General features: G+C 45.4%; 1 protein-coding gene across 1 annotated transcript in view; it reads left to right on the top strand.

The window, feature by feature from the left end:
- The window catches only part of LOC146823048 (uncharacterized), a 567,962-nt gene that overhangs the window by 377,601 nt on the left and 177,444 nt on the right, over positions 1-12,917 (top strand). The window contains exon 15 of the mRNA XM_085606614.1: positions 1,366-1,419. Coding sequence (XP_085462740.1) covers positions 1,366-1,419 — 54 coding nt within the window. The remainder of the gene's footprint in view (positions 1-1,365; positions 1,420-12,917) is intronic.

Raw genomic sequence — 12,917 nt, 5'->3', positions numbered from 1 at the left:
TTAAAGGACTGCCGCCTGCGACCAGGACAGTGTTTCTGACTTGGAGGCGGGCGCTGCGTGGTATGGGATGGTGGGGCAGATTGTCAAAGGAAACTCCTCTATGGCACAATGGCCTATTGCCACAACTGTCACTGCTGTCCGGGTTCCGGGGGTGGGAGGCTATCGGGATCAATACAGTTAGGGCGGTATTACATGGTGGGAACTTAAAGTCCTTCCAGGGACTCCAGACAGAATATGCCAAGCCCCGCTCGTAATTTTATAAGTACCTCCAATTCCAGCATGCCTTCTCCCCATACATAGCTCATCAAGAAGCCATACCTGACTTTAACCCTACTGAAGCCAAAGCTTTTAAGGGGCAACTTTATGACCACAAAATAACCAAGATATATTGCACACTTGTGACTAATGGCCCCCACTACACTGAATAAAACACAAGACGCGTGGCAACTGGATTTAGGCCCCATAGAGGACGACGATTGGGTGGAGGCTTTGGAGTCCGCACACAGCGCGGCCTTTGTGGCACGCCTCAGGCTCATCCAATTTAAATACCTCCACCGGGTCTACTTCACAAGGCATAGGCTTTGGTGGGCGGGACTGATCGCCTCCCCCCCTGTCTATGATGTGGGGCAGCAGAGGGCACCTTCCTCCACATGGTGTGGCAGTGCACGGCGCTGCTGAGGTTTTGGCGGGGGTGATCACATGCTTCTCAGAACATCTGGGATGGGATATTCCACTCTCGCCAGGTCTGGCCATGCTGCTTATTCCAGAGGAGATAGGAGGCAATAGGGACAAGCATCATCTGTTGTGTCTTGGTTAAGCGCGATATTGCCAAGGCCTGGAAGGATGTGTCCCCACCATCGGTTGTGAGTTGGAAGAAGGGCCTAGATTTCGCTATGGGTCTGGAGATACCCACCTTTAAGGCAAGGAGGTGCCCTCAGAAACATCCCAAAATATGGAAGAGGTGGGCAGAGTATCGGGGGCTGTATCTGGAACCTGTTTCTTCTATTACTGTTATTGGGGGGGCAGTCATGAGGACAAGATTGTGGGGCAGTTAGGAATTCAATTATGTTGCTCTTTGTTATTACATTTTTTGTTCGGATATTCCTAATCTCCAAATTGTGTAATCTTAATGTTGAAAATGTTGATATCAGTACTACGGTCAATTATTGTATAATACTGAAATTCCTGGTTGTACCGGGACTGTCTCGGCTGTCAACAATAAAATTATGTTGTGAAGAAATAAAAAATATGACTGAACTTCAGGTGTGCCTGGCTTGTGTACACAGATGTATGTGCATGCCTATTTCAGGGTTAGAACACCTGGAAAACTTTTACTTATTATGCTAACTCTTGTGACAATTGCAGGGTAGCAAAGGAGACAGAGGAGCCCCAGGGTTTCATGGACATCAAGGACTACCAGTAAGTTCATTGCAGTATTTTGAAAGGGGTTTAAGATTCCAAGGTAAGAGAGTAATTTGATGGAAGGTCAAAATGGCCTGAATTTCTCAAATCACATGGCCACTGTTGTTTGTCTGTAACCATCAGCTATAGAATATTAACACAACTGTCTTCTCTTACATTTCTCCTGCTATTATCCTCCTCACCTTTTTTTTACAGCTAAGTCCCAATCCCCCCTTCTTTACTGAACTTCCACCTTGAGCACTACCTTTAACCTTGTTGTTCATCTCTGTTAGTGCCACTCACAATCACGGGATGATGTCATGAGTGATGTCATGTGAGATGTCATGAGTGGTGTCACTGACCATGTCATGAGTAATGTAATATGTGAGGTCATAGAGGTAACATGAGGTTTTGTTGGCCCCTAAGGACCCTCAGCAGCCAAGGGTACTTCATCCCCCAATGAGGAGCGCACCAGGAGGCACGCTTATAGAGTAGTGGAGAAAGGAGTAAGTGCCTCCTGCAAGTTAAGGCTTTTAAAATCTTTTGATTGTTTTTATTTTTTAGGAAGGGGGAGCATACGGCCCCCCATCTCCGCAGCATATTGGGCCCAAGGGACCCCATCCCCCCAGGGCCTGCCCCTTTTTTAAAAAAGTGAGGCCCCCTCCCGAGGCTAATTTCTATCCAAGGGCCAGGCCTTTATTCTTTTTTTTAAGGGAGAGGTGCTGCGTAACCCCCCTCCCCAGGCAAACTTCGGCCCCACAAACCTCATTACCCAGGGCATGGCCACTTCGATGGGGACCACGGGGATGAGCCTATGGGAGCTGGCATTGCTTTTTACTCACAGGGAGCTGCATACATGCAGCTCCCTGTATGTAAAATGTAAAGTGTGCTCTGCTTTGAGCAAGCTTGCTCAAAGCGGAACACACTGTATGCTATGGGCAGACTGCAATGTCCCAGGGTGGGCCCCCAGGACATTGCTGAAGTTGGACCTGGGGGGTGGCAGCTCTTCCATAGAGCCACTCACATACCCACTCACTTACCAATACAGCCACTCACACAGCCACTCACCCGTACTCCTACTCACAAAGCCACTCACTCACCTATACAGTCACTCACACAGTCACTCACTTACCCATAGAGCTACTCATACACTCACTTATTTGCCCATACATCCTATCACACACCCACTCACTCACCCATACATCTCAACAGAGCCTCTCACATGTCCACATATTCCCTTACATACTCATTCACACTGCCATACAAGCACTCACACATCTATTCACTCACCGTTATAGCAACTCAGACACTCACTTTCCAATACAGCCACTCACACAGCCACTCCGTTAACCAAACACCCACTCAAACAGCCATTCACTCACCCATACAGCCACTTATACACACAGTCACTCACCCATATACTCACACAGCCACTCACTCGCCCATACAGCCACTTACACAGCCATTCACTCACCCACATACTCACTCACTCACCCAGCCACTCACTCACCCATACACTGACTCACTCACCAATACAGCCACTCACTCACCCCTACAGCCACTCACACAGACACTCACCCACCTACACACCCACTCACACAGCCACTCACTCACCCATACAGCCATTCACACCCACTTATTTACCCATACAGCTACTCACACACACATTTATTCTCCCATACAGCCACTCACACACACATACTGACACATACATACAGCCACTCACACATGAATACACACAATTACTTACATAATATATGTTAGAAATTGTACCACTGATTAGTAGTACACAAAGTATACTAATATAACTGTCATAGGACATTAGTAAATATGTTTAACACTCATGAACTTTTTTTAAAAACACTCCCAATCACTGGATGATGTCATCAGGGATGTCATTTGTGATGTCATCAGTGATGTCATCAATATTGTCACTGACCATGTCATGAGTGATTTAATATGTAAGGTCATAAGCAGTGCATTGCTGGGGCGTAAGTTACATTTAGGTCTGGTAACTATAAATGCTGAATTTCTATGGTTTTGTGCGTGTAAAATATAAGCCTAAGTATAACATCTCTGTAACCTTTGTTTTTTTCAGTGAATTTCTAACATTTTTAAAAATGTTATTTCCTAACTAGAATGTTCCTTTAACCTTTGTTTTTTTTCTGTGATTTCTAGGGTTTTTAATGTTATTTTCTAACTATATTGTCCTTGTAACCTTTTATTTTTTAGAGAATTTTGAAGAATGGTAAATTTTATTTTCTAACTGTAACCTATATCCTTTGAGAGTGGGTGTGTGAGTTGCTCTACAGGTTTATGAGTGCATGTGTACGTGGCTGTAGGGGTGTGTAAGTGGGTAATTTTGTAGGCGGGTGAGTGGCTGTATGGATCCATGAGTGGGTGTGTGAGTGGTTATGTTGGTGTCTGAGTTGGTGTGTGAGTGGCTGTATGTGTCTGTGAGTGGATGTGAGAGTAGTTTTGTAGGTGAGTGACTAGGTGTGTCAGTGACTGTATGGGTATGCGAGTTGGTGTCTGAGTATCTGGGTGTAGTATTGGAATGGTGACCACATAAGACATGATTACGTTAGAGACCACCCTATGCAAGGTTAGCAGCAATGATCACATCAGGGCATCAGGAGGATTGCAAGCAGTTACGTAAAAGGGCTTTGCCAATTTCAAATGCCTTTATGTAGGTAACACATAACAGCCACAGCTGCAGTGCCCCATGCATCAGGGCAATAATGTTAGTAATAAGTCTCCCCAGCATCACATGATTTATCACTAACATTTCACTTTAGATACATTTTGAAAATTCAACCATTTTTCTAAACATCAGCTTATACATTCTGAAAATACACACATGTTTGTTTCAAATACACACTTTAAATGTTGCTATCTATCGATTAATTCAACTAAATGAAAGCTTCTCACTTAAAAAGCTGGGCTATAAATAGGAGAGCTACTTACAGGTAGCTGGAGAGCTACCAGTAGCTCACAAGCTACTCGTTGAAGAAGCCTGGTCTAGTGCATATTGTACACTACAGCTGTGTAAAGGACCATGAAGTAATGCCTCCAGTGACATTGTGTTCATGTAATTCGGCAATGTGATTGTTACTCGAGCGCCTTCATCCACAAATTTATGATAACATGAATCCTTGTCGAGAGAATACAACAAGACAACAAAGAGGTGACTAATTATATGAAGAAAGTACTTCTCCTTTTAGTGGTGATGTCCTCGTATTCCTCTGCATCAAGAAGTTGTCACCAAAATCGGCAGGAAACGCACTCTGGGGTCTTTTGGTAAGCTATCCATCAATATGGGATAAGGCAGGAAGAACTTTGAATACTACTAAGGAAAACGGGACGGGGCAAAACGGGTAGAGCTTGCAGATGATTTTAGGCATTTGCATGCTCAGGGTAATTAAAAGGTTGAACCATGGACTCTGCTCTCACCAGGAGACAACAAAAAGAAACCACTCTTCACAGTCACTATAGATCAAATTGCACTCCAAAAGATCAATGATGCAGTCACCTCTATTATGGGTTTCAGTTAGTTTATCAATGTGGAATACATGAGGAAACACACTTGCTTTGCCCTCCCCAAGCTCAAGAAGTTAGGATTATTAGTGTTTTTAAGATGGAGAGTGAGGCTGCACGGCCTCCCTCCCTGGGTCAATTTTGTCCCCGGGGGACCCATTCCGTGACCCAGCCACATGATCCTGGGTCCCAAGCAGCCCACCCAGGGCCCCGAGTGTGAGCCCTGGGGACAGGCTCAAAGCCCCTATAGTCCCCACCAGCTCCCCACCTCTAGCGGGAGCTGACATTGCTCCTGCATGCAGGGAACAGCTAAAAATACTGCTTCTTGCATTTGGGAGCATTCCTTTAATCTGTTTTACTGCCTGTTTGACAGCAGGCAGGAAAACAGATGAAACGTACGCTCCAAGCGCGTGGGAGCAGTTTTCCTGCTCCTGCCCGCTGGGAGTGGGCCTCCTGTTTGCTCTTGCTTTGCGGGAGCTATAACAGCTATGTCTCGGGGTGGGCACCGCGGGAAATAGGGAGCTGTCCCTGGGTCCAAAATTGTCTCCAAGAGGGGAGGACCACCATCCTTTGTTATTACAGGGCCTGGTCCCCCATCTGAAAATGGGCCAGGAGGGGGGCCATGTGACCCCCTCCCTTTCAGATTTTTCCCAAGCTCTAGGGAGTTGGTTGTCCCTGGAGCCGGGAATGGGCCCAGGAGGGGGGCCGTGCAACCCTCCTTCCTCTTTTTGACAGATCGACCAGGCCCCGGGTAGGTGGTGGTTCCCTGGGCCTTAAAGGGCCCCAGAGGGGGGGGGTCCTTGCTGCCCCCTCCATTGATGTAAATAATATTTGCCTTGTCCTGGGGAATGTGGAGGTCCCTAAGGTCGCAGATGGCCTGTGAGGGAAGTCACGCGGTTCCCCTCCTCCATTTTAGCACATTGGCATGGGCCCAGGGAGGTGGCGTTCCCCGAGGCCGATATCGGTCATGGAGAGGGGGTCGTGTCTGCATCCATTCCCCCAAATATATATTAAAATATGCCTCTGGGGCCTGGCTCACCCAGGGGCTGAAATACAAACACGTGAGGGAGATCGAACTTGTTTGTTTTTTAATTTTCCCACTAATCCATGAGCCAATACACTTTTCGTTGCACATTTAAAAAAAAAATGCTTTTTGGTCCAGGCAAGGTCCCTGGGGAACCCAGCACCAGGCCTTAGGGACAGGGTATCTTTACCCTGTCCCCTTCTCTTTTTCTTTACCTTTTTGTTTTGGCCTCGGCTGAGTCTGAGTCCCAAAATGGCTGCCAACACTTCCTGGTTGAATGTTGGCAGCCAATCAGTTCGTTAGATTGGTTTGATTCACAGAGTGTCCGCATCCCTAGATATACAAATTTGGTTTTCTTTTAATATCTCAAAAACTACTGAGTGCATTTACACCAAATCACAAAAAATGCTCTTTCTTGACCAAGATCTAGCTTTTTGATAAATGTGGTGTAAATTTGGTCCGGTAGTTTGGACTGTAGTCGTGTCTAAAATCTCTATGGGAATTAACATTAAAACCACACTTTTTTACCCCCCACACCCCTTTAGCTTGGCCCCCGCTTGACAGATCATCACAAAACTTTCAATGAACAACTAGATTCAGGAGTTAACTTTTGTTTGGATAATTTCGTAAAAATTTGTCATACGGTCTCAAAGTTATAAGCAAGTCAAAAATCGCTTTTCCTATGGAAACTAGGTCCTAACTATAACTACCTACTGGCGACCTCCAGGAGGTAATATATATATATCGATTTCTCCGCACCTCCACATCAACGACGGGCGAACAGAGAATCCACGAACCACAGGAATCTTTGGCATAAAGATCTTTTTATTCAATTGCTCATCAGAACGACACGTTTCGGGCACCACTTGCCCTTGATCTCGTTACAAAGGAAGCCGTTCGCCATGTTTAAATCTGCTGTGCTTTTCCCATCGTGGTATGTAAACATAGAAGACATACTAGTACTAATTTTTACTCAGTTGGTCTGTTTTCTTTTTTGCCCTTTTTTTCCCCACTTTTGTTCCCCCACATTATTTGCATTAATTTACTTAGCACATTGTGTGTGGTAGCACAACCATTTTTCATTTGGCAACATAATTATTTATATAGAAACACATCCTTAATTTGAGCTGTCCTATTTCTCTGGCTTATTATGTATGTGATATGCAATCAGAGTATCATATTATAAATACATTCCATCATGCGTTGCTTCTACGCAATGATTCACCCACATTACTTGTTGCATGTTATTACAATAATAAAATCATTGATTTCTGCGTCATGCTCCTTAGCACATTAGAAACAAATGAAAGCAGCTATCTACTCCCAATTTGTATAATCAATCAATCAATCAACGCATTTATATAGCACGCTACTCACCCGGAGGGTCTCAAGACGCTGGGGGGTCCGCTACTGCTCGAACAGCCAGGTCTTGAGTTGCTTCCTGAAGGTGAGGTGGTCCTGGGTCAGGCGGAGGTGGGTGGGGAGGGAGTTCCATGTCTTGGCGGCGAGGTAGGAGAAGGACTGTCCCCCTGTGGTGGCTCTTCGGATGCGGGGGACGGTGGCGAGGGCGTGGCTGGTCGATCGAAGCTGGCGTTTGGGAGCGTAGAAGTTGAGGCGGCTGTTGAGGTATCTTGGCCCTTGGTTGTGTAGGGCTTTGTGTGCGTGGGTGAGGAGACGGAAGGTGATTCTCTTGCTGACCGGGAGCCAGTGCAGGTCTCTCAGGTGTCCGGAGATGTGGCTGCGACGGGGGATGTCCAGGACGAGTCGTGCTGAGGTGTTCTGGATCCGCTGGAGTCTCTTTTGGAGTTTGGTGGTGGTTCCGGCGTAGAGGGAGTTGCCGTAGTCCAGACGGCTGGTGACGAGGGCCTGGGTGACCGTCTTCCTGGTCTCGGTGGGGATCCACCGGAAGATCTTACGTAGCATGCGCAGTATGTTGAAGCATGACGAGGAGACGGCGTTGACTTGTCTGGTCATGGAGAGGGAGGAGTCCAGGATGAAGCCCAGGTTGCGTGCGTGGTCTGTTGGTTTGGGTGCGCTGCCTAGGGCGGGGGGCCACCAGGAGTCGTCCCACGCGGCGGGTGAGGATCCCAGGATGAGGACTTCCGTCTTGTCTGAGTTCAGTTTCAGGCGGCTGTTCTTCATCCATTCGGCTACCTCTTTCATCCCTTCGTGAAGGTTGGCTCTGGCGGTGGCGGGGTCGTTGGTGAGGGAGAGGATCAGCTGGGTGTCGTCGGCGTAGGAGATGATGTTGAGGTTGTGCTGGTGTGCGATGTCTGCGAGGGGGCTCATGTAGACGTTGAAGAGGGTTGGACTGAGCGAGGAGCCTTGAGGGACGCCGCAGATGACTTCGGTGGCTTCAGATCTGAACGGAGGGAGACGGACTCTCTGTGTCCTTCCGGCGAGGAAGGAGATGATCCACTCCAGTGCCTTCTCCTGGACTCCAATGTTGCTGAGGCGTTGTACTAGGGTACGGTGGCAGACAGTGTCGAAGGCCGCGGAGAGGTCGAGGAGGATGAGGGCCGCTGTTTCTCCGTTGTCGAGTAGTGCTCGGATGTCATCGGTGGCTGCGATCAAGGCGGTCTCGGTGCTGTGGTTGGCTCGGAAGCCAGACTGCGAGGGGTTGAGGGATCCGTTCGTTTCGAGGAAGGCGGCCAGTTGCTTGTTGACGGTCTTCTCAATGACTTTTGCTGGAAACGGGAGAAGCGAGATGGGGCGGTAGTTCTTGAGGTCGGTCGGGTCGGCCGATGGCTTCTTGAGTAGGGTGCTGAGTTCGGCGTGCTTCCAGCTCTCCGGGAAGGTGGAGGTGTCGAAGGAGGTGTTGATGATGTCCCGCAGGTGGGGTGCGATGACAGCGTCGGCCTTGTTGAAGACGTGGTGAGGGCAGGGGTCGGTCGGAGATCCGGAGTGGATGGAGTTCATCGTGCGGACGGTGTCTTCGGTGCTGATCTGAGCCCAGGCGCGGAGGGTGGTGGTGGGGGGCAGTGGTTCGGTCGTGGCGTACGTCGGTAGAGAGCTGAAGCTGTTGTGTATGTCCGCGATCTTGTTGTGGAAGTAGGAGGCGAGGGAGTTGCAGAGGTCTTGCGAAGGGGTGATGTCGTTGTTTCTGGCGTTGGGGTTGGAGAGCTCTTTGACGATGTTGAAGAGTTCCTTGCTGTTGTGTGTGTTGTTGTCCAGTCGTTCCTTGAATGCAGTTTTCTTGGTGGCGTGGATGAGTTGGTGGTGTTTTCGGGTGGCGAGCTTGAGGGCAGTCATGTTGTCCGGTATTGGGTCTCTGCGCCAGGTTCTCTCGAGGGCTCGGCAGTTCTTCTTGGAGCTCTTGAGTATACCATTGTTGCTGACTATACGATATGGTTAAATCCATTTTCCTGCCTAATGCTTGTTCGTGTAGTCAACTCATATGTATACAGTTTGTGAGTCCTTGATGATTGTTTCCCCTAGCTGGGAAAACTATGCTTAAATGCATTGCAGATTTGATCATAATTAAAGCAGTAAATTAGCGAATTGTTGCCTCCTGTGCAAACCTGCCTATTGATAAAGTGCTAAGTATTGTGCAAAGTGTGCAATACAACTGTAAAGTGCTAGATGTGCAAAAGTGCTAAATCTGGCCAAATAGGCCCTTTAAAGTGCAAGTGCTGAAACCTCAATACAAAATACCATCATAAAAGCCATATCTAAAAAATGTATTTATATATATATATATATATATATATATATATATATGTACAAATCTAGCGCGGTCCTTGCTGGAATTTGGGACTCGTCACTGCAAAAGCAACTGTTACATTCCTGGTTACAATCCTTTCCCTATATTATAAAAAATGTCAATTCTCTGTCACATGTAGACTATGCCACCCTAATCTTTAAACATACTTTTCTTGTATACAGGATTGTGGTTATAAAAAATAATGTAAGTCCTCAGTATTATTTAATCCATTTGGGAACTTACTATCTAGCTCCAAAATCATACGAGATTCCATCTGCCTCAATTTTCTTTCCCTGTCGCCACCTCTTCGTAACTTGGGGACCGCTGTCACCACAAAATATTTTAAACAGTTTAGAGTGTTGTCATGCATCTGTTTGAAATGGCGAGCCATCGGATAAGTTAGTGTCATTATTCACGATGGCTCGTAGGTGTTGCAGAATTCAGACATGCACCTGCAGCTTGGTACTCTCCACGTACCTAAGGCCGCAGGTGCATGTCAGCATGTACACGGCATACTCCGTTCTACAAGTTAAATTTGCCCTTGATAGCAATTCTATCCGGGCTGAACGGAGAGGTGTAATGAGTTGTGTTTTCCCCGAATCTGCAAGCCCTACAGGAAGAGCATTTAGTAAAACCCAGTTTCGGTTGCAGCCACATAGTGTCTTTAGACAATTCTGGGCTGCTCTTCACAATCTGTGTGCGCAAAGAGGGGCTTTTTCTGTATGTAATAACAGGTTGTGCAGGGAGCCTCGGAGCCAGTACCGCATCTGTCAACACAATTGGCCAATTGTGTTAATAATAGATCAAATCTTCCTTTCCTGTTTGTTGTAGGTGGTGATAAGTCTGGGGGCATTATTACCATCAACACCATCTCCTTTTTTGCTATGATTGGAAAACAGAGATTCCCTGGTTCTTTCCCTCATTTTCCTTTCTGCCTCCACTAGAACGTTGTTGTTATACCCTCTCTAATTGAATCTGCTTAACGCTTCTTCTGTACACTTTTCAAGATCTTCCTTTGTACTGCAGATTCTTTTTATACGTAGAAGTTCTCCGTAGGGGATATTTTTAATTATGTGCTGAGGATGTGCACTGCTGGCATGTAGTGTAACATTTCCAGCTGTGGTTTTTCTATGTAAGGTGGTTGCCAACCTCCCTTCTATTACATACACTTGCACATCTAAAAATTCAATGGATCCCCTGCTTATATGTGAGGTAAATTTCAAATTGGCAGTGTTCTTATTAATACAGTTGATAAATTCATCGGCCTGTCTCTCATCCCCCTTCCATACAATAAAAACATAATCTATATACCTCAACCTGTATAAAACTTGGCCGGCATATTTGTCACGAAGTATGGGTTTGAGAACCTGCTCCTCCCACCATTCTACATGCAAGCATGCATAGCTGGGGGAGAAGCAGGCTCCCATCGCCACACCTCGCTTTTGCAGATAAACATCATTACCGAAGGTAAAAAAGTTATTGTTTAGACACCAAGAGATCAATTTTAAAAGCATTTTGTTCTGATTATAACATTTCATTGGCCTTGTATTTAAAAAGTACTATGTTGCATTTAATCCTGTATTGTGCTCTATACTTTTACAGAAGGATTTGATGTTTAATGTGATAAACATCTAGTTTTCTGCCCATTCTATATCTTGTATTTTCGTCAGAAAATTCCCGGTACCCTTCACATATGTGGGAAGCTGTCCTGAAGAAAATAATCTATATATTGCATAGCTTTTTCCCCCCATACTACCGATTGCTGATATGATCGGTCTTCCTGGGATGGGGGTAATGTTCTTATGGACTTTGGGGATAAAGTAAAGTCTAGGTAAGACCGGATGTTCAACATATAGAAATTTGTACTCCTCTGGGGAAATAATTCCCTCTCGTTTCCATTCACGAAACATCTTTTTTTAAATGTCCTTTGCCAAATTATATTGTTTGATGTTTGTCTTCTCATAACAATTCAGATCATCTAGGTGCGTATGAACTTCTAGCACGTAATCCTTTTGTGGCCATACTACTATATTTCCACCCTTGTCTGATTTTGTAACAAAGACTTCATGATTATTGCTCAACTTTTTTATCAGCTTCGAGTACTGCATTTCTTCTTTGCTTTTATAACATTTTCAATGTTTGACCTGATGATGTAATTTTTTGATTTCTTCCATTACCACCTCATGGTAGATATCGATAGCGTCTTTTGGCATGTTTGGAATAAAGTTAGACTTGGCTTTGAAGGGGCTCATTCCTGCTCCTACTTGCCTAATATTGGCAGCGTATAATCTATACTGAGTCGATTGTAATTCGGTCATGATTTGGCCGCTGTTATTGACCTCATTGTTTAGTTCATGCAGAGCAAGCAAAGTGGACACACCTGATGCAAGCATGTCCATGCTCGATTCTGTCTTGCTTGTATTTTTTGTTACTTGAGCTTCTTTTAGTCCATCTTTGATGGAGAAGAGATTTTTCAATTTCAACTTGCGAATAAAGCAGAAGACGTCAATCCTGGCACGAGCATTATTAAAATCGCTAATAAGGCAAAACGACAACCCCAAAGATAGCAGCTGCTTTTTGGCCTCTGATAAAGTTATTGAAGAAAGGTTAATAATGGTATTATCATCAGTCATTATTGTTTGCGCCAGTATGCTCTTTTTGGTTTTGCATTTCTTGCGCCTTTCCCTTCTTCTCGTGTTTTTTCTGGCTCTATTGCTTTCTTTTGTTGCCGTGGCCTCAGTATTTGACGTCTGTCGAATGATAAAAAATCGACCTCTTCTCCTAGGCCCAAAATGTGCATCTGCCCAGAACCACTTGTGTTGCTTATGCTTTCATTGTCCGACGATAAGTCACTTGTTAGTAAATCATTGTCTGAAGCATTGGGGGTTTCATCAGCATCCGTATTTGCCTGTTGTGCACTAGCTGGCTTTGGTTTTGCTTGTTGCACATTGAATTAAGCTTTTTTAGCGTTTTCGTATTTACGTGAATAGTGAATATTCATCCTTGCTCATAATCCCTCTTGTCCCTGGAGAATTTATAAGCCTTCGGACTTTTGATCTTGTCTTTCTGCTTACTCAATCTTTCTTGTATCTCTTTTCGCGTCTTAGATACAAAGTCGCTTGGTTCTAATTTCATCAGTTGCTCATTGATCTGTTCAATTTCCAGAATTATATATATATATATATATTTGTATTATTTTAAATCCACAACACAATTATAGATAAGAAACTGTAGGTTGGTTAACTGCTGTAT

Source organism: Triturus cristatus, chromosome 5_2 (assembly GCF_964204655.1).
Source record: "Triturus cristatus chromosome 5_2, aTriCri1.1, whole genome shotgun sequence".
Taxonomy (NCBI): domain Eukaryota; kingdom Metazoa; phylum Chordata; class Amphibia; order Caudata; family Salamandridae; genus Triturus; species Triturus cristatus.
This window is presented reverse-complemented; position numbering and strand designations above follow the sequence as displayed.